This window comes from Saimiri boliviensis, chromosome 9 (genome assembly GCF_048565385.1).
Source record: "Saimiri boliviensis isolate mSaiBol1 chromosome 9, mSaiBol1.pri, whole genome shotgun sequence".
In the NCBI taxonomy this organism is placed as follows: Eukaryota; Metazoa; Chordata; class Mammalia; order Primates; family Cebidae; genus Saimiri; species Saimiri boliviensis.
In genome coordinates, this window is record NC_133457.1 from 110831548 (window position 1) to 110853270 (window position 21723).

The 21723-nt window shown below is 48.3% G+C and overlaps 1 protein-coding gene across 30 annotated transcripts in view; it reads right to left on the reverse strand.

Moving 5' to 3' along the window:
• Window positions 1-2198: 2198 nt before the first annotated feature.
• ZMYND8 (zinc finger MYND-type containing 8) overlaps window positions 2199-21723 on the reverse strand; it is a 147165-nt gene continuing 127640 nt past the window's right edge. For 14 of the 30 annotated variants that reach the window (XM_074406627.1, XM_010346948.3, XM_010346942.3 and 11 more), the window contains 7 exons: window positions 20281-20361; window positions 17017-17095; window positions 14640-14879; window positions 11557-11717; window positions 10492-10558; window positions 5407-5490; window positions 3487-3724 (listed from right to left, as the gene is read on the reverse strand). In XM_074406627.1, coding sequence (XP_074262728.1) covers window positions 3588-3724; window positions 5407-5490; window positions 10492-10558; window positions 11557-11717; window positions 14640-14879; window positions 17017-17095; window positions 20281-20361 — 849 coding nt within the window. In that variant the 3' untranslated portion in view covers window positions 3487-3587. Of the gene's footprint in view, window positions 3725-5406; window positions 5491-10491; window positions 10559-11556; window positions 11718-14639; window positions 14880-17016; window positions 17096-20280; window positions 20362-21723 lie in introns of all 30 variants that reach the window. The other 16 variants (XM_003936491.4, XM_003936495.4, XM_010346960.3 and 13 more) reach the window with 3 other exon arrangements.

A 21723-nucleotide genomic window follows, 5' to 3' on the forward strand; every position in this document is an offset into this window, starting at 1 on the left:
TTAATCCCAACTACTCAAGAGGCTGAGGCAGGAGGGTCGCTTGAATCTGGGAGATGGAGGTTGCAGTGAGCCGAGATGGCACCACAGCACTCCAGCCTGAGTGGCAGAGTAAGACATTGTCTCAAAAAAAAAAAAAAAAAAAAAAAAGAGAAAAGAAAGAAAAAGCAGAGAAAAATGTCTCTGTATTTGTAAATACAGACTCTTCCCTGAGGAACTGGAGGGGACCAGGGTGGCACAGCGGAGAGGCTTTATCCTGCAGACCCTTTCGTATCTTCAGCTTTGAGTCATGTGGCCGTTTTACCTGATCAAAAACCGTTTCTCTCTCTCTGAGTCAGCAATCTACTTCTTCCTTGGATGTCTTTGCTTCTAGGCGAGGTTGCAACAGGCTGGATGCGGGGTGCACTGGGACACCTCAAGGTGGCCTCTGCATTTGAACACTGTGCTGCTCGCTACTCCGGAGCTGCATGACCTTCGTTGTGTCCAAGCCCTTGGGGACACAGCAGGGAACAGAGCCCCTCCCTCGCCCAGCTCACATCCAAGTGAGACACACAGGAAAAGTTATAAATGTCCACACCCTTTGCTCAGGGATATGAAGAAAACACGGAGGGCATGAGGGGCCAGTGGGCATGTAGCTATTGCAGAGGTAACATCTGAGGAATCGGGTGGCAGCCATGAAGGAGGGTGCCAGGTTGAAGGAGCAGAGAGTGCAGAAGTCAAGAAAGGTGGGAGCTGAAAGAAGACAATGAATGACCCGCCCCTCGCCACCCCATAGCCGTGGCCTCTCCCCTCTCTGGTCTCGGGATGAAATGAGACAACAGAGGGAAGACGCACATGCGAGCCCAGGAACAGGAAGTTAACATACTTCTCAGCTGAAAATACGACTTGAGGCCGGGCGCGGTGGCTCACGCCTGTAATCCCAGCACTTTGGGAGGCTGAGGCAGGCAGATCACCTGAGACCAGAAGTTCAAGACCAGCCTGGCCAAAATGACGAAAACCCTAAAAATGAAAACTTAGCCAGGCATGGGTGGTGGGCACCTGTAGTCCCAGCTACTCGAGAGGCTGAGGCAGAATCACTTGAACTCGGGAGACAGAGGTTGCAGTGAGCTATCACACCACTGCACTCCAGTCTGGGTGACAGTGAGACTCTGTCTCAAAAAAAAAAAAAAAAAAAATACCATAAAAGTCCGGGTGCCCTGGCTTACACCTGTAATCCCAGCACTTTGGGAGCCTGAGGCAGGCAGATCACTTGAAGTCAGGAGTTCAAGAGCAACCTAGGGAATATGTGAAACGTTCGTCTCTACAAAAATAAAAAAAAAAAATTAGCTGGGCATGATAGTGCACACCTGAATCCCTAGCTACTCAGGAGGCTGAGGCACAAGAATCTCTTGAACCTGGGAGGCGGAAGTTCAGTGCGAGCTGAGATAGCACCACCGCACTCCAGCCTGGGTAAGAGAGACTGCGTCTCAAAAAATAATTTGTACATAGATGGTGTGTCTTCCTGTGAAGAACGTTAAGCCCACCGTAACAGGACTCCTGGGCCCTGCTCCCCATCTGTCCCCAGTAATTGAAATTGCACATGGCTCATGACAGGTCCCCTGTAATACTTGAGTAACTGAGCAATGGTTGTACCCACTGAGATGCAAGTTTGGTGAAGGCAGGGACCCGACTCCTTGACGGTGACTGACATGATCTGTTTGCTGATTGGCACGAATGAATTTATACCCACGCGGGCCGAGCTCCCCTGCCAGCCATAACGCGTCTTGGCCCTTGGCACAGGAAGATGGTTTGTGGAGATCTTTTCTGGGGGGGCCAGGATCCTTGCTTTCCACCTGAGTCCCGTTAGCTCAGCCTCCCTAGTGGCCTCAGAAGACAACTCCCTCCTCTCCCAACTGTTTGATGAGGACTGGCCTGGGAAGCCCCCACGAAGGGCCATTGTCTCCAACGTGCCACCGCCTGGCTGTAGGGGATGTTTGTGGCCTCCCCTTCTGGGTTTGGTCGTGCAGATCTGACACAGCCACCAGACTAAATGGAAAACTGCAAATTCGAGGGCGACCACGGCTTTGTTCCAAAACAGTTTAATTTTAAAAAAGGTGGAGAAATCTGAAAAAATTGGAAGGGTGGGGGAAGCAATGGGAAAACCCAAAAAAAAAGCATACCGTGTGAGTATACTGGCTCAGCCACAAAGAAACACCACCATCAAAAAGATATTTAAGTTTAATACAAATTTTATACAAAGAAAATGTGAAAAAATACTTCCATATGCTAAAAGCAATTATGCTTCACAAATAAGGCCAGCTAGGCTATTTTTTTTTTTTTTTTGACAACTGCAATTCACAAATGTTCTTTCTCTGTTTTCTTCTAATACTCTCTTCTTAGTTCTTCTCTAATATGGGGAACTAGCTGGAAACTGTACAGTTCGCATCCTCTTAACAATGAAGAGAAAGTACACGAGACTAAAATGTACAACAAAACGTACTGGAATGATATCGTACAGTTAATTTGCTCATATACATACATCACCTTTTGCTTTTTGATCAATGCTTTTTGTTTTACACACATACAAAATGGTTCTACAGCTTACGTAGTGTCACGGACAGCATGACGGGGTGTTCTTTCTCTCATACTGCCTTTGTTTCATGCTTACATAAAAACGTGAAATTCCATCATATAAATAATACGTACATGCGTCATCCCAGGCTCGAATGTCCTCTGCGTGCGCCTTGCCTCTGAGTCCTCGCTTCCGAGAATCACGGCGTCTCTGACCAGGTGTGTGAGTGTGTGTTGAAAGGAATCTCAAAGCAAAGATATTTTTTTCAGAGTTCATGATCCTAACACTTCCTATGCTCTCTTCTTCTGCGACTGAGCTAAATGGGGCTTGTTTCTGTTTCTCTTCTGTAAACAAGGACATTGTGTTTTTTCCCTTTTAGGAGTAGAATCCTTTAAATCACAGGAAATCAACTAGCTTCCCGTGTCCGTCTGGTCCAGAGAGCTTGCGTTTTTAGGAACGTTGTAATGTAGTCGCTGAAAGGAGCCAATGGCTTCACGGGGTAGAGTCCGTGCCAGAACTCCCGATCCCAACATGCTGAGTACAGACATGTGAGTGAAAGCGGCTGGCCCTCCCCTGGGTAGCCAAGGATGAGGACGTGAGTGTGAACGTGGTCCCCGGGCCCAGCTTCCATTCCATCGTGTGACATACAGACTAACTGACCATCCCTCCTCCAACACCAGAACATTCTTTTTGTTGTTGGGGTTGGTTTTTTTGTTTTTGTAATTGTTTTTTTCTTTTTTATAAGTTAAAGTTAATACAAATATAAAAAGGGGAAGGTCCTCTAGGTTCAGGGACATCCACAAATTGTACATTATTTACACCTAACGCACAGGGCTCATGTGGGTGAACGGTCCGCAGTCAAAGCCAATGCAGGGCGTCCTGTAGTGTAGCAGCCCCCGCGCCGGGGGCTCAGGCCCGTCTGAGAGTTCATCATTTTCCAGTCTGAAGGTGGCTGTTCTCCTGTCTTTGCCATTTCTCCTTTTCCTGGCATCTGGGTTTTTCTCCCCATGGGGTGGACGGTTTGTGTGCCGATTCGCTGCTAGTCCCAGAAGGTGTCCAGCCGAGACTCTTTCGGGAGGAGACTCTTCGTGCTGGTACCGGTGTTGTGCTCGGAACGTGCCGAGCCCCTCTTCTCGTCGCTGCTGCTCCAGCTGGCTTTGCTACTCCGGGAATGGTCTGGGGAGGAAAGCCGACGAGTTCAGCATGCCTGCCCACCTGCACCTGAGCATAACCATCCTGCAATCTGACCTACCCTCCCCACTGCCACCGCTGACTGCCCTGCGTCTGTGGGTCTGCAGCGTATTCAGGTAGAACAGCTTGTTTTTTTCAGATTTAACAACAGCTGGTTAGAGAAACAATAGGGTGTCATGCTCAGAGAATAAAGGTGTGTGGAAAAGGTTCTGAACTGCCAAGGCAAGCCTTTCTTGCGCCGTGTCTAGAACTGTGCACCCTTACTACGTTGACTGAGGGACACCAAGCACCCCATGCACTTCTGGGTCCAACCTTGGCCCCTGGAGAAAGATACCAAAATGCGGCATGCACTCTGCTTCCATTAATGGGGTTTCTTTTATCAATATATAGGCAACTTGAAAAATGGACTTTATAACCAAGTCACACTTGTCCACCCAGGGGAGAGGATCATAAAGGAGAAGAAGGGTTAAGTCCGCCTGGGAACACGGACCCACTGACTCCCGGGAAGGACAAGCTTATGGCTGGCTGAAGGATCCAGAACCAGAGTAAGACCTAGGATGGCTTCAAGGACACAGACGAGGAGCTGAGTAGTGAATGAGTAAGAGATAAATGAAGAAGTTGAAGGAACAGGCAAATGAGGTGTCTGTGAAGAACGCTTCATCGAACAGCCCGGGTCTGCCGATTCTGCTGGCAGCTGACTGGGAGAAACCTTCCAGCCAACCACTAAGATCCATCACATCTTGGATCATTTACCAAGTTCAGACAGACTGGGACGGAATTGTGTTTTAATGTCTTGAGGTGGGTGATAATGTCTGGTTGAAAGAGGCTGAGGGCAAGAGGAGTGGGGCAGGGAGGGGGCCACGCTACTCCCCGGGGGGCTGCACTTCTTCCTGCCTGGTAAAAAGGCATGTGTGGGTGTCATCATGAGTTCTGGAAGATAAGCAGTGAAGAGAAAGACAAAGATCTCCAAAGCCATGTGGGGAGAACTCAGGAGGGAACTCCTTCGTCACTTGTATCAGTGACCAAGAGGGGACAATACTACAGTGGGCAGAGCTGGGGGCAAAGGCAGAGTCTTCTTGCCAATCCTCAGCCGGCCTCCTTACACCTTCCTCCCTTAACTGCCATGCCTATGCTTTTAGTTCCTCGGAAGGACTCTGGGGCGTGATGCAGCTGGTCATCCCCGTCCGTGAGAAAAATCCCAGAGTCATGCAGTCAGCCTGCGTCAAGTCCTTCCAGCTCTGGTGGGGGCAGAGACCAGTGGCGGGGACTGGAAGAAACAGGGCCAGGGCCAAGCTGAGTTCAGTCTCTCTCTCCCAGACTGGCCAACAGAGGGGTCTGCAGGCCCTCACTCCCATATGGAGAGGACACGGGACACTGGGTGACAGAGCCAATCACCACAGGGGAATCGGTGTTCATCTAGGACCCTTTAAGAACAGAGCGAGGACCATCTCCACCCAAAAGCCAGGCCACATGCTCGCTGTCATTTCCTAATGCGGTTTGTGATGGCGACCAGAGGCGCAGAGAAGAAATGTTGCAAAGGAAAACCCGCCACTCGAAAGAACAGGAGAAGACACACCCACAGAGAAAAACACAGACACACACAGAACGAGCCTTCTGCATGCCAGGAAGAGGCCCCGGCAGCTTCCGCAAGACAGGGTCATACTTACACTTCTGGGCGGGGTAGTTGGGGTGCGGCTGGTGGTCTGTGGTGGTTGGGGCATAGGCGGGTTGCTTGTCACACCTTTTGCTAACTGAAGAGACAGCACAGGTAGCCTCAGAGTCTGTGAGAGAGCTGGAATTCCGCACACCCCCGAGTGCTTACTATTTTTGTTCATCAACAGGCTATTATTAGACCTTCATTCATGTCACCATTGTCCAACTTAATGCAAAGCACAGGAGACTACGGCTCTTTAATAAATGCATATCGAACCACAAACCGGATCACTGGACACGGCACAGCATTACAGGTAGGAGATAAGGTATACAGTGACATAAAAGCAACTCAGCATTTGTGTAAGCCACAAATTCTCAGAACCACTGGCTCTACAAATAGCCTAATTTAACCACGGGAAACAGAGGCGGGCACTAGAAACATGCTAGGGTTGAAGGCACCCCCCGAGAAATCCAGACAATTTAAGGCAAGTAATAACTAACCGACTGCCCACAGTGAGAACAGAACAGGGAGGAGAAGATGGAGAAGGGCACACGCGGTGAGGAGGAAGAGGCTCTAGATGAGGTGGGAAGGAAACGAAATTCTCAGCTACGATGGCAGGACACGAACAAATCACATCTGAAATCGGAGAGTCCGAAAACAGTGATATGAAAGGAGTCAGCATAAATAACTGAGATGGTGAGAAGTTTCCTAGGAAAACTGAAAGTAAGACAAGGGAGAAAACAAACTCCAGGAACAAGTAAGGCTGTAAAAGAATGGAAATGTAATCACTGTACCGCTATGTGACTCCGCCATGAATGATATATATGGTCTTGTAAGTTAAGAATTGTCACATTGCAACTTTTTAGACTAAGCCAACAGACAAGAGTGAGGCTTAACGGCAGTTATAGAACAGAATGTACATGTTCTCAACCTTGACAATGGGAGAGTCAGGGCCGGTGGGAAGCCTGGCTCTGAAAGGGGTGGGAGAGGTGAGGAGAAGATGGGCTGCCCAGAGGGGTCAAGGGATACTGTCTGTAGCTGACAAAACAAAAAAGCTAAGGGGGCAAGTGTTTTATTGGAGCAAGGTAACCCAAACAGCACATAAGATAGTAAGGTCAGTAGCGTGGGAAGAGGAAGAGAAGAGCAATTCCCATCTTTTAAAGCTGGAAGTCAACAAGTAATAGCCACAGCCAAGAAGCAGAGGTACAGGCAAGTACATTATTTATTAGCAAGGAGGACCAGAAACAGCAATATAAACTAGAACTAGGAAGAGTTTTTCCCTGAACTGTTTTATTCTCTGCAACTCTATGCATATATAGCTTTGACTAAGCTTCAAATTAAAAGATGAACAGGAGAGGCCCAGGCCCACGTACTAGGGAGTTCATACCCTACCTACTGAAATTCTCTCCCGTCCAACTCGACCACAGATGAACCATCCTAGTACCTGATGTACAAAAATAGCTCAGAAGCCTTGATGTTTTTAAAACCCATGTTCCTTCTGGATAGGTAACGTGCGCTATCGCCAGAAAGCAAGTGCTGGCAGAAGTAAAGTGAGACGGACGAGGAATTAATTAGAAGGGGAGCAAAACTGAGCAAGTCTTTTTGCTTTGATGTGACCTGTCAACACAAACTGCTTTGGTGAGAAACTCCGGAAGACTAACACTGCATTCCCGCACAAGCCCCTGGGGCCTCCCTGCCGCTTCTCACCGGCTCAGCATCACTGCAGCGCTGACTGCAAAAGGCGCTTCCCCTGCTAGTTTCTGACCATGGGCTCCACGGTGCGCTCACTGTGCTGATGGGACTCTTCCCCAGCCTCTTTCCAAGTCCTAAATGTGGAACTAAATCTCTTGTTTTTGAGACAGTCTCTGAGACAGTCTCTGTCGCCCAGGCTGTAATGCAGTGGTGGGATATGGGCTCACTGCAGCCTCCACCTCCTGGGTTAAGGCAATTCTGCCTCAGCCTCCTGAGTAGATGGGATTACAGGGGGGCATCGCCACACCCAGCTAATTTTTTGTGCTTTTAGTAGAGACAGGTTTTCACCATGTTGGTCAGGCTGGTCTCAAACTCCTGACCTCAAATGATCCACCCGCCTTGGCCTCTCAAAGTGCTGGAATTACAGGCATGAGACACCACACCTGACCTGAATGTGGGGCTAAATCTTTTTTAGAGTAGCCCTGGGTGCACCTCAATTTTTTTTTTTTTTTTTTTTTTTGAGATGGAGTTTCGCGTTTCGTTCTTGTTACCCAGGCTGGAGTGCAATGGCGCGATCTCGGCTCACCGCAACCTCCGCCTCCTGGGTTCAGGCAATTCTCCTGCCTCAGCCTCCTGAGTAGCTGGGATTACAGGCACGTGCCACCATGCCCAGCTAGTTTTTTGTATTTTTAGTAGAGACGGGGTTTCACCATGTTGACCAGGATGGTCTCAATCTCTCGACCTCGTGATCCACCCGCCTCAGCCTCCCAAAGTGCTGGGATTACAGGCTTGAGCCACCGCGCCCGGCGCCACCTCAATCTTTATCCAAAACCTGCAGAGAAGGCCCTTTCTGACATGAAGATACCATGATTCTGGCCAATCTGGTCATCTTTTAAGAAAAGTCTCTGCTGCTGACCATCGTGGCACATGCCTGTGATCCCAGCTACTCAAGAGGTTGAGGTGGGAGAATCGCTTGAGCTCAGGCCAAGTTTAAGGCCAGCCTGGGCAACTCCTGTTACTTAAGAACAAAAAAGGTTTCAAAACAACATTTAAAAATAAAAATGTGCAGGCCTGTTAATGACTTAGGGGGACAGTGGAGTTCAGAATTGAAACTGGGTCATATGAGCAGTGGAACATGTGAGTGCAATGGTGTGATCTCAGCTCACTGCAACCTCCGCCTCCCAGGTTCAAGTGATTCTCCTGCCTCAGCCTTCTAAGTAGCTGGGATAACAGGCACGCACCACCATGGCCGGCTAATTTTGTATTTTAATAGAGATGGGGTTTCTCCATGTTGGTCAGCTCCCGACCTCAGGTGATCTGCCTGCCTTGGCCTCCTAAAGTGCTGGGATTGCACACGTGAGCCACAGTACCTAGCCTCTTTTTTGGTGTGTGTGTGTGTGGGGGGGATCAGGTCTCATTCTGTTGACCAGCTGGAGTGCAGTGGCTATTCACAGACACTCATGGCAGCCTCAAAACTGGTAGGTTCAAGCGACCCCCACCCCAGCCTCAGCCTCTCCAAATAGCTGGGACTACCGGTGCACCTAGCTCGAGAGTAACAACCCTTGGAGAGACATCTAACTGGGTTGAGGAAGGAAACAGGATGGGTCTTGAGCTGTACCATTCAATATGGTAACCACTAAAATCAGATACAACGTGAAATTCCATTCCTCAGCAACACTAGCCACAGTTCAAGGCTTCAGTAGCTACATGTGGCTAGTGGTCACCATAGTGGACAGTGCAAATAAAAACATGGCCACTGTCACAGAGCGTTCTATTGGAGACACACGGTGTCAAGGAGGGCACTTGGAGATACATGAGAATATTAAAGTGCTAGGAAGAAAAGCAGTACAGAGGGACAAATCTGGCTACAACAAAGGATGCGGATGCCTTTGGATGTCTGGAGGGAAGGACGGCACACCCCGGAGGCCCCACAGAGGGCAGCCTCGAGCGCCCAGGATGGTGATGCAGCGCGAGGTGCAGGGAGGCCCTAAACAGCAGAGAACTTGAGAAATGGCCACCGTGGACGGTGGAATCACAGGCTGGCAAAAAAAAACAACTTGGATCAGAACACAGGTGTCTGGCCAGACGCAGTGGCTCACATCTGTAATCCCAACACTTCGGGAAGCCAAGGTGGGTGAATCACTTGAGGTCGGGAGTCCGAGACCAGCCTGGCCAATACAGTGAAACCCTGTCTAGTAAAAACAGAAAAAATTAGCTGGACTCGGTGATGCACGCCTGTAGTCCCAACTACTCAGGAGGCTGAGGCAGGAGAATCACTTGAACTGAGGAGGCAGAGGTTGCAGTGAACTGAGATCATGTCCAGCCTGGGTGACAGAGCAAGACTCTGTCAAAAGGAGGGAGGGAGGGAAGGACAGAGGGAGGAAGGAAAGTAGGAGGAAGGAGGGACGGGAAGGAGAAGGGATGTTGGGAGGACTGGGCATGGTAGCTCAAGCCTGTAATCCCAGCACTTTGGGAGGTCAAGGGGGGGGGTGGATCACCTGAGGTCAGGAGTTCAAGACCAGCCTGATCAACATGATGCAACCCCGTATCTATTAAAAATACAAAAACTAGCTGGGCGTGGTGGTATGTGCCTGTAATCCCAGCTACTCAGGAGGCTGAGGCAGGAGAATCACTTGAACCCGGGGGATAGAGATTGCAGCAAGCTAAGATCACGCCACTGCACTCCAGCCTGGGTGACAGTGAGACTGTCTCAAAAAAAAGACTCGGCAGGTAGAAAGGTTCTGGAGCTGTGATGCCAGGCAAAAACTCTGAATGAAGTAAAACTGTCTTCCTCCAGGAAGGCACCTTCTCTGAACCCTTCTGCAATCACCTAAAACTGCTTTAAGAAAGTGCAGGAAAAAGATACTTGGGCCTAGGAAAGGAAACCAGCTCAAACCTCACAGAAGAAAAACTCCCGCTGTCAAGTCTCAGATTTCCCCAAATCTGCCTGCCAGGTGATTCCCCAAAAGCAAAGGATTTTACAGAAAGAGCATTCACCTAAGCACTGCCTTCATTTCTCAAAGGCTTGAGCACCTTTGTCTACCATACACAGGTGGTAAGACCTCTGAATCAAGACTTTTACCATGCTCATTTTTTTCCCTGAGAGCAAAAAGCCCACCCAGTCCAAATGCACTTCTTCTACCCCACCCCAGGTCAGCAACAGAACCCTCTGTCCAAATGGAATTTTATGTGAATCCCGAGTAAATACATCCGGTAACACTGATCAGTTTGGAGAGGTACTCGAAAGTTAACATGCTCAACTACCCCCTCACCCCCCACTAACCCACCTCAGCCACCCCTAAGGATCCATCATCGTTTGGAAACCATTGGAATAAACCCTTCAAATTCTCCCCATCTGCCCATCTGAAATGTGAAAGCATAGTTCACCCACAAGGGGGCAACATACCAGAGCCTGGGTTGGAGCCCAAGAGAACGGAGGAGGGCGTCTCCCTGGAGCCAGAAAGGTCGAGGGTCTAGAAATACAAGAAGAAAAAGATGAACTCAAGGCACTGAGGCCAATGGAGTCCCCGCAGGGAAATCCAGGGAGCCATGAGGGTGCTCCGTCACTGCCCCCAAAGCATCTCAGTGCCCTCTGCCTGGCACGGTCAGGTGGGAGTGATGGGCACAGGGCAGCCAGGTGGCCAAACCTTGGTGCCACCTCCCACATGGAACAGGCTGGAACACAGCACCGGGGTGACCCCTGACTCCACCCTAGAACCCTCCAACATTCAGTGTTCCCTAAACTCCACTAACAGACCCCTCTCCAGATTTTTGCCATGTCCACAGAGAAGGTATATTGCTTCAAAATTCTATCAGTTTGCTTTTAATCGATGCTAGTCTCTGATTAGGCAATACTATCAGTGAAAACTACATCTTTTAACTGACAGTCTAATGATTTATCTTTTCTGAATATGCACTGAAACAGATACACACTGACTAAAAACTGTAAAAAAACTATATACTCACGAAAAGTCTTTGCATACCATCGATGTCACATACATCACACCCTGGCAAACAAGGAGGTGAAATCTTGATGGCCCAATGTGGCCACCACTAGCCACATGTGGCTACTGAAATCACAATTAATTGATATTAAATTGTAAAATCGGGTCCTCGGTCACACTAGCTGCATTTCAAGTGCTCAAAAGTTGCACGTGGCTAGCAGCTACCATATGAATGGGAGGTACAGAACATTTCCTTCATCACAGAAAGTTCTGGGCAACACCATTCTACACTTTGAGAGTCCCTGGGGAGAGTACTGGGGGGCAGGTGCCAGGTCCCACACCCGCCAGCTCAGGCTCTGTATTCCCACACATCCACTAGAAATTCTGGCACACTGGTAAGACTCTGCACTCCTCCAGACAAGCCTCCCACAACATGAAACTTTCAGGAGTGGCAGACATGGGGTCCTAAGTCCACTTGACACAAAGGGTTGATGTCACCAGCCAAAGCCATGGGGGAGGATCCTCACCGAGCCAGTATCCTTGCTTTTCTCAGCTGACGTCTCCTTCTCTTTGGAGGCACTGGCCGTTTCTGAAGGTGCTGACTGTGTGCTCGAGGAGCTCCCCTGGGACGATTTGTTTAGTGTTTCTGTGTTGACCTCAGCATCCGCTTCCTGCTGAGGAGCAGTAGCTGGGTACAAAGGAGAGGCAGAGACGTCACATGTACACACACAGTATGATGATTTTGAAACATGCCTGGAGCTCCGTCCTGCACCCAAGGCTTAGCCCTACCCAGGGCATAGGGTGTAGGCTCGAGGGAGGTGGATTGCCAGAGTTTTCCAGAAGCTGGAATTCCAAATTTTAACACACAGGATTTTTTTGAGATGGAATCTTGTTCTCCCCCAGGCTGGAACGCAGTGGTATGATCTCAGCTCACTGCAACTCCATCTCCCAGGTTCAAGTGATTCTCCTCTTAGCCTCCCAAGTAGCTGGGACTACAGGTGCCTACAACCGCAGCTGGCTAACTTTTGTATTTTTAGTAGAGACGGGGTTTCACCATGTTGGCCAGGCTGGTCTTAAACTCCTGACCACAAGTGACCTGCCCACCTTGGCCTCCCAAAAAAAAAAAAAAAGTGCTAGGATTACAGGTGTGAGCCACCACTCCCAATCAACATGTTGATTTTTAATGGTTAGCAATTCAAGTTTTATTAAATCATTCTGGAGATGAAAATATATTCTGGGAACAAATTAAGCCCATTAACAAGAGCCAGCCGGCAACTGCCGATTTACAGTTACTCTATTTAATCACTTCTAGGTGGAGACCTGGATTTTTCAGCTCCAGGGACTTGCTTCCTTCTAAGGTGGGACAGGAAAACCACGTGACAGGCGACATGCTGTCAGAGGCCCAGAGCATCTGGAGTTGGCAGAAACTTGGACACACAGAAAAACACGGCGTTTGGGAGGAATTTAGGAAGAACAGACATAATTATGTCACAAAAAAAGGCAGGCCTGAAGGACACTTTGGCCATCTTGGCAAAATAGCAAAAGGCTCATCAGACACGTTCCAGAACTTAGGGAAAACAGAAGGAGACTTTACTCCAGGAAGAGATCAAAAGTCTCTACAAAGAAGACATCTTCCTGTTCCTGAAGACTAAAGAACAGAGCAAGGTATGCTCCAATATTGCCATTTAAAAAATAACAAATTTGTCTAGAGCAGGGGTTCCCAAACTTTTTACACAGGGGGCCAGTTCACTGTCCCTCAGACCACTGGAGGGCCGGACTATGTAAGGTGTGACACCCTTCACAGCCAGCGCTGCTACCTCCACTACCCCAGACAGCGGTATATAGTGTCACAGGCCCAGCACCGCCTCCAGTGCTGTATACAGGGATGGCGTGATCCGCCTGTGACACTGTGTATACAGCGTCCTGGGCATCTGCAGCAGCGGTGGGCCTCGTCTGTGGGAAGCCCACTGCTGCATGTTTCCCCTATTAGAAGACACCTCCTAAAAATAAGCCCCGTCTTTAAGGGGTAAAAGTAATGTAAGACAGGGTCTTATAATAGGGGAAACACGGCGTGTAGTCATGTGGGGGGAGACTTTTGGGCAAAGGGAGGTTATAGGGGCCATTATGTTGTTGTACATTTGGGGGAGTATGGGGGCCATTGTACTGTGTAGTAATGGTTATAGTGCTTTGTCTTTCTTCCTACTTCCGCTGTTATTTCACACTGCTTCCGGTGATGTGGAGCGCCGCAGCTGCAGACCAGATGTGCGTCACATGACGCGCTTCCGGAGCCGTGACGCATGCCTCCTGCGTCACCGGAAGTAGTACTGTACGTGAGCGACACCGCGCTTTGCATCCGCATCCTGTGCTCCTCTCACCACCAATGAAAGAGGTGCCGCTTCCTGAAGTGCGGCGGGGGCCAGATAAATGGTCTCAGGGGGCCACATGCGGCCCGCGGGCCGTAGTTTGGGGACCCCTGGTCTAGAGCAAGAGCTGGCAAGTGAGGACTCTGTTTTACTGGCGGACAACCATGTTATCCATTGACATTTCATCTATGGCTGCTTCTGCACTGCAACAGCAGAGTTACCTAGTAGCAACAGAAACCACATGGTGTAACAAAGCCTAAAATATTCCGTCAACCTCTGGTCAAGGTTCTCATACTTGAGTCATTTACACACCACCTTTGCAAATTTTGCCCATCTGCAGACATACTACCTGATTGTATTATTTATGTGACACTTGAAATTCTTTAAAATGGAAGTGTTTAATTCCAAGCATACAAATGTAGGATCATTTGCCATAAATAAAAGTTAATTGTAAAAAATAACTTACAGGCTGGGCATGGTGGCTCACGCCTGTAATCCCAGCACTCTGGGAGGCCAAGGCGGGCAGGTCACTTGAGGTCAGGAGTACAAAACCAGCCTGGCCAACACAGTGAAACCCCCTATCTACTAAAAATACAAAAATTAGCTGGGCGTGGTGGCATGTGCCTGTAATCCCAGCTACCCAGGAGGCTGAAGCAGGAAAATCACTTGAACCCTGGAGGCGGAGGTTGCAGTTAGCCAAGATTGCACCGCTGCACTCCAGCCTGGGGGACAAGAGCGAAACTCTGTCTAAAAGTAATAATTTATAAAATAATATTGATAAATTCTAACTAGATAGTGCTTCCTGCTGGAGGCTCTAGGCCTGAGGACTGCTTGTTCTATGTTGGAAAAGTTGATTATAAATATTACAGCAGTGTAAAACACAGGTTCCAAACCAACACTTTTTACTTAAAGAAACTGGGAATCCCTATTATTTAAAGCCACAAGTCCGTTACCGCCAAGAAAAAAAAAAAAACGTGTCTCACTTCACTACTGACATTTTAGGCCTCAGATCAAGGGTTCTACAAAGATCAAAGGTTCAAACTGCCCACGGCTCGTGTCTTAGCTATGCATCTGCCCAGCTATGCGCCTGCATGGTGCTCACCAGAAGAAACACAGTTGTTTTTGAGAGTGACCACGAGCCAGGCAAGCTCCCTGATCAATCAGCCATGAGACCCCTGAGGTCCACAGGGGAGACCAAAACCCAGCCACTGCAGCCCAGAACAGAAGGCAGCCCCATGGGGCATTACCTGATTGAGTACAGGACTTCATGTGCTCGGGCCAGTGAGCTTGCTGGCAGGGGTAGTCGCAGTAGCTGGTGTTCCAACAGCAGTAAAAGATGGCCTCCTTCTTGCAGTTGGCGCACCACTGCTTCTTCTTGGTCTCGTCCACCGCCTGCTGCTTCTCCAGCTCCAGCTGCTTCTTCACCTCAGCGATGAGCCGGTCCCGCTCCTGCTCCAGGCTCTGCCGCATCTCTGCCATGGTCAGCTCTGGTGGAGGAGGGGAAGGAACGCTGCTCATCACCTGACCCCAGCCTGGGACACGGGGCTATTCCTGCCCCCAGATTCAGGCAGACAAGGGTGCAAGACCTGGCTGGAAAAAGCCCTGGCTATGTGCGTGTAGGCAATAACCTAGCTGGAGTCTTCATCTACAAACAGGACATTGATTATAGCAACCAGATGGTGCTGCCTGTTGAGAGTGAATGTGAGGTGCCCAGTGTGGAGATAACCCCAGCCCCAGGAGATTTTCAACCCCAGACTACATTCTGGGAATTCCTCAAAGTAACCCTTGAAACAGCCGCCACCAAACTCACTTTCTATCCGATGATTCATTAACATAAGCCTTTCTCCCCCTATCAAATACCTATATAGCACCTACTACATGGAGGCACTGTTCTATGTACTTTGTAACTATTAACTCACGCCATCCTCAGCCTAATCATCCTACGGGATAAGTACTACTATTCTACCCCTTTCGCATCTCTACTAAAAGTACAAAACTCAGCCAGGCATGGTGGCACACACCTGTAATCCCAGCTCCTAGGGAGGTGGAACCTGGGAGGCAGAGGCTGCAATGAGTCGAGATTACACTACTGCTCTCCAGCCTGGAAGACAGAGTGAGACTCTGCCTTAAAAAAAAAAGGAAAACGAGAAGCAACATCCAAATAAGCATCTAGAAAGAATGAACCACGGGCTCCTCTCCAGGCGGCTCTGAACAGATTGAAGTCTGTAAGGTGTGGCTTACACGCAGACCACAGGTGAGCAGGAAGGCACACCCGGGCCTGGTCCCCAACCTAAGAGTTTTCCTGCTGGCTGCCAGCAACCTATCTGATACTATGTGAGGGTCTGAAGTAATCGCTTCTACCTTTGGGGCAAAGCTTATCTATACAGAATGATGAGCCAAAACATCTATCTAATCCAGGGACCAATGAAGTATCTTTCTCCACACTGAGCGGTGCACGGGAAGCATCCAGATGTTGTTAAAGTGCCCAGCATTCAATGATGAACAGGGTGAAGAGTGCCCAGACTTGAACTGTGGCCATGTGACTTTCAACAGCTTCCTCAACACGTCAGTTAATTCAGTTGAAAACTGGGGATATGTCCATGGCATGCAGGTGTGGCGGGGGGCGGGGGGGGAAGGAAAAACAAAAATCAGGGATCTAACAGATCCCTTTATCACCAGTTTCTGTAATAAAATTAGTTAATTCATGAAAAAGTATTTAAAATGGTTTCTGTACAAAGTTATAAGCTTCACAAGCAGGAGCTACTATAGTGATCCTTGTTGTTTTATTTACTTTTTATTTTTATTTTTTGAGACGGAGTTTCGCTCACTACCCAGGCTGGAGTGCAGTAGCGCGATCTCGGCTCACAGAAACCTCCGCCTCCTGGGTTCAAGCAATTCTCCTGCCTCAGCCTCCCAAGTAGCTGGAACTACAGGCATGTGCTACCACGCCCAGCTAATTTTTGTAGTTTTAGTAGAGAAGGGTCTTCACCATGTTGACCAGGATGGTCTCTATCTCTGGGCCTCGTGATCCACCCGCTTTGGCCTCCCAAAGTGCTGGGATTACAGGCATGAGCCACCACGCCCAGCCTACTTTTTATTTTTTTGAGATAGGATCTTGCTTGTTTGCCCTGGCTGGAGTGCAGTGGTGCATAGTTGACTGCAGCCTCAACTTCTCAAGCTCAAGTGATCCTCCTTCCTCAGCCTCCCAAAGAGCTGGGAACACAGGCACACACTACCAGGCCCAGCTAATGGTTTAAAATTTTGTGGAGATGGGGTTTTGCCAGATTACCCAATCTGGAATCGAACTCCTGGGCTCAAGCAATCCTCCCATCTGGGCCTCCCAAAGGGCTGGAATTACAGGTGTGAGCTGCTGTGTCTGACCAATCCTCCTCATTTTATTGTTGAAGCTGATGTTCTGAACAGAGGAAAGGGGGGCTCCCATTAACATACCCGCTCTTACACCTGGTTTCTCCAGGCTAGACTCTCGGGATTCTGCGTTCTCCCTGTAAGTCATACAATCCTAGCCTAGTTTTAATTGCACTCACATCTGGGCTTGACTCCAGAGGTGCAAAGAAGTTCACACTCAAAACCCCACTCCATTTAGACCAGTGTGTCAGGCCTTACCCAAGTTGTGTTTCATTTCGGAGAGCTCTTGCTGGTGCAGCCACTGGAGCTTCTCTATCTCGATCCTCAGCCTGCGGATCTGGAAGAGGGAGAACAAGACTCTTAAAAAGCTGCCTCATGCAACTCACCAGCAGGGCTCAGAAGCTCAGCCACGGCTGGCTGTAAGGAGTATGGGACTCATGCTAACCTTCCCACAGCTATAGTCCGGAGAGGTGAACAGCAGTGGGTGAACCCAAAGTCATCAGAAACACGGGTTCAGAAAACCAAGTATACACAGGCCATTGATTCCAAGAAATACTGGCACGAGGAGAAGCCACTTCAAGTGACAAGGACCAGATTTTCATATAAATCATGTTAAAGGTTTGATTAGGATTTTGGTCTTTAAATATGAAACAAATGCAAAGATAGCTAGATTTCCTATATTTTTCTCTTTTACATAACCACATGGGGGATTCATTTAGCATCCATACTTACTCACCTAAAATTCCAAAGCCAGACAGCTCTGAAAACCAAAGGGTACTTCTGGGTAGGGGAGGTGTCACTTTGGAGCCAAACTCATTTAGAAGGGAAAATAAAAAATAAACTTGACCTGATCTAATAGGAAACTAATTAAATAGTGTTTTCGCCAGACACAGTGGCTCACACCCGTAATCCCAGCCCTTTGGGAGGCCAAGGTGGGCAGATCACCTCCAGTCAGGCATTCAAGACAAGCCTAGCCAACATGGAGAAGCCCATCTCTACTAAAAATACAAAAATTAGCCGGGCGCAGTGGCTCAGGCCTGTAATCCTAACACTTTGGGAGGCTGAGGTGGGTGGATCACCTAAGGTCAGGAGTTTGAGACCAGCCTGGCCATCATGGTGAAACCCCATCTTTAAAAAAAAAAAAAAAAATACAAAAATTAACTAGACACAGTGGCACATGCCCGTAATCCCAGGTACTTGGGAGGCTGAGGCATGAGAATCATTTGAACCCAGGAGGTGGAGGTTGCAGTGAGCCAAGATCATGCCACTGTGCAGCAACCTGGGTGACAGAGCGACACACTGTCTCAAAAAAAATAATTTAAAAAAATAGTAACAAACAGTGTTTAATTATCACAGTGGTTCTCAACTGGGGAAATTTCACATACTCTGCCCTGCCATGAGAATGTCTGGGGTCATTTGCGGTTGTCACAACTGAGCAGCATTACTGTCATCTGTGTGTAGAGGACAGAGATGCTGCTGAACATCCTACAACGTGCAGGGCAGCCCCACAACAGAAACTCACCTGATGCAAAGTAGTGCTAAGGCTGAGGAAACCTGATTTATTCATGTAGCGTGAACAATCACATTTCACTGCAGAAATGGTGTCTCTAATTGTGGGGGACTGCATATTACCTCTCTAAAATCCAAAAAATTGTGGTACACATCCAGACCCAAGGTTTCAGGTGAAATATTATGAACCATTTTTTTTTTTTTTTTTTTTGAGATAGAGTCTTGCTCCGTCACCAGGCTGGAGTGCAACGGCACAATCTCAGCTCCCTGCAACCTCCATTGCCTGGGTTCAAGCGATTCTCTCGCCTCAGCCTCCTGAGTAGCTGGTATTACAGCTAATTTTTGTATTTCAGTAGAGACGGGGTTTCACCAGGTTGGCCAAATGGTCTCAATCTCTTGACCTCGTGATCCACCCTCCTCATCCTCCCAAAGTGCTAGGATTACAGGCGTGAGCCACCACACCCAGCCATGAACCTGTATTTTTAATCACACCCCAATTCTTACAATGTACAAACAAGAATGAAGGTGTTTCTAAAGCATTATTTTTTCCCTTCTTATTTGATGTCCCAAGTATAATCATAAAGGAGGTCACATTTGCAAAACTATTCAAGGGGATTCCTTGATTTTTCTTGGGACTCTCTTAAATCTTTGCATTCACAATGTTTTCTGTTGAAGGGACCACTAGGTCGCCTTCCTGAAGATTTTCTCCTCTTCACCTAAGCACCAGCCTAATGCTGCCAAGTCCTAAAAGGTCAAGGGCTCTGCAAAGGATTCCCGCAGTTCTCCAATGTCACCTTCGATATGACCTCCGAAAGTCCTGCCACTTGTCATTTCACCTGATAACCTGTTTACATCTGGCTCATACTGTACCATCCACAGACAACCAGCAAGTGGCCCACACTCCAAGCCCTGATAGGGAATTAGCCTAAAAGGGAAGTTCAGTGAGGTAGATTTTTATAAGTGGACCCTTTGTAAGTGGTTAGCTTAATTTTTTTTTTTTCTTCTTAAGAGATAGGGTCTCACTCTGTCCCCCAGGCTGGAATATAGTAGCACCATCATGACTTATTACAGCCTCAAACTCCTGGGCTCAAGCAATCCACCTGCCTCAGCTTCCTCCAAGAACCACCATCTCCTTCTTGTTTTTTTGTTTTTTTTTTTTTTTTTTTTTGAGACGGAGTTTCGCCCTTGTTACCCAGGCTGGAGTGCAATGGCGCGATCTCGGCTCACCGCAACCTCCGCCTCCTGGGGTCAGGCAATTCTCCTGCCTCAGCCTCCTGAGTAGCTGGGATTACAGGCACGCACCACCATGCCCAGCTAATTTTTTGTATTTTTGGTAGAGACGGGGTTTCACCATGTTGACCAGGATGGTCTCGATCTCTCGACCTCGTGATCCACCCGCCTCGGCCTCCCAAAGTGCTGGGATTACAGGCTTGAGCCACCGCGCCCGGCTCCTTCTTGTTTTTTAAATATTTTTGCAGAAATGGGGTTTCACTATGTTGCCCAGGCTGGTCTTAAACGCATACCCTCAAGCAATCCTCCCACAGCTTCCCAGTGCGCTGGGATTACAGCCACCAGGCCCAACCAATGAAATGTTTTAACCACTTCCTTCTCTAGGCAATCACATAATTATGGAGACTCCAGTACACAAATTCTTGAGCCACAAGAAGCACTTGTATTAAAAAGTCCAAACTTAACAGAGAAAATGCAGGAGCCAGTTTTACGCAAAGCTAAAAGAACCAGTGTCCAATTTCACCAGGAGGTGAACTGAGGCTCTAGTTTGGGCTGTTTAATTAAAAATGAACTGATCACACAAAGCAGGGCATGTCTCCACAGCCCCGGCCATCTGGCTAAAGGAAAAAATACCCCCACCAACATTCACAATCAGTATAGCCAGCTTCGTGACCGGAGTCAGGACCCAGGCGGGGTTTCCAGAGAAGCTTCTTCATGGTACCACCTTTACAGCAGCCCATAAAACACGCTTAACAAATAAGGAATTCATGTGTCATCTCTGACCTCGGCTATTGTGCTTCCAGTAGTGTTTTTAGAAAGATCGTTGTATATTTCTGTCATTGTTCCTTTTATTGCATCCATCATCTGCAAGATAAAAACAAACAATTCAGCTGATCATTTCTCGTAGGCTTTTCCAGGTGACAAATACCTAAAATCTGTCTGTATAAAGCAGAGGTTCTCCACTCAAGGCAATTTTGTCCCTCACGAGACACTGGGCATTCCGGGTTGCCATGACTGGTGCAGGAGTGAGGAGAAGGGGCTGCTACTGGCATCTAGAAGGTGGAGGCAGGGACACGGCTAAACTTCCTGCCTGAACCATGCTAAATGCACGGAAGGCCCCTGCCCAACAAACCACCACCTATGAGCCCAAAACGTCATCAGCACTGAGAATGAGAAACCCTGGCATTAACAGGATAAGAATCTCCATCGAATTCCATGTATCAGATGGTGGTAGCACTTCACAACCACTAGTTTCCATACCCACAAGCTGAAACGGGAGAGGCCAAATGTGGCTCCCAGATTGTGTGTGTTTGGCCCCCAAATTGTGTGTGTGTGTGTGTGTGTGTGTGTGTGTGTGTGACAAGAGTCTTGCTCTGTTACCCAGGCTGGAGTGCAGTGGGCGATCTTGGTTCACTGCAACCTCTGCCTCCTAGGTTCAAGCAATCCTCCTGCCTCGGCCTCCCAAGTAGCTGAGATTACAGGTGCATGCCACCATGGCTGGTTTTTTTTTTTTTTTTTTTTTTTTTTTTTTTTTTTTTCATTTTTTCATTTTTAGTAGAGACAGAGTTTTCCCATGTTGGTCAGGCTGATCTTGAACTCCTGACCTCAAGCAATCCACCCACCTTGGCCTCCCAAAGTGCTAGAACCTCTGCACCCGGCCCCAAGATGTCTTTTATTTGGCCAACACTGTAGGTTTGAGAGAGGGATTACTTTGTTGTCATTTTCATTCTTTCCCCTTAAAAAACAGTACCTATTGAGGTATATGCATATACCACACCACTCATCCATTTCAAGTGTACAATTCGATGGCTTTTAGTACCTCAGAGTTGTGTATCTATCACCACAATCAATTTCACAACATTTTTATTACCCCAAAAAGAAAATCCCACTCCCCCTCACCTAGTCTTCACCTCCCAGTATCCCATCCCCTCCTCCTGAGCCCCTGACAACCACTGATCTGCTTTCTGTCTCTCCCGCATTTGCTCAGTCTGGACATTTCATAAAAAAGGAATCAGACAACTCAAGGTCCTCTGTGACTCATGCGGCCGGCAAGCAGAACTTCATTCCTTTTTATAGTCCATTGTACAGATATAGGTGGTTTGTCATTTTAATGCCTTCAGTCAGGGCATTGTCTTTGCAATTCATTCCCCATCTTCCTTTTCTTTAACTATCTAACCCCTGAAGGCATCAGCCAGTTGGTGACATCAGCTAAGGTCCATGCAGCAG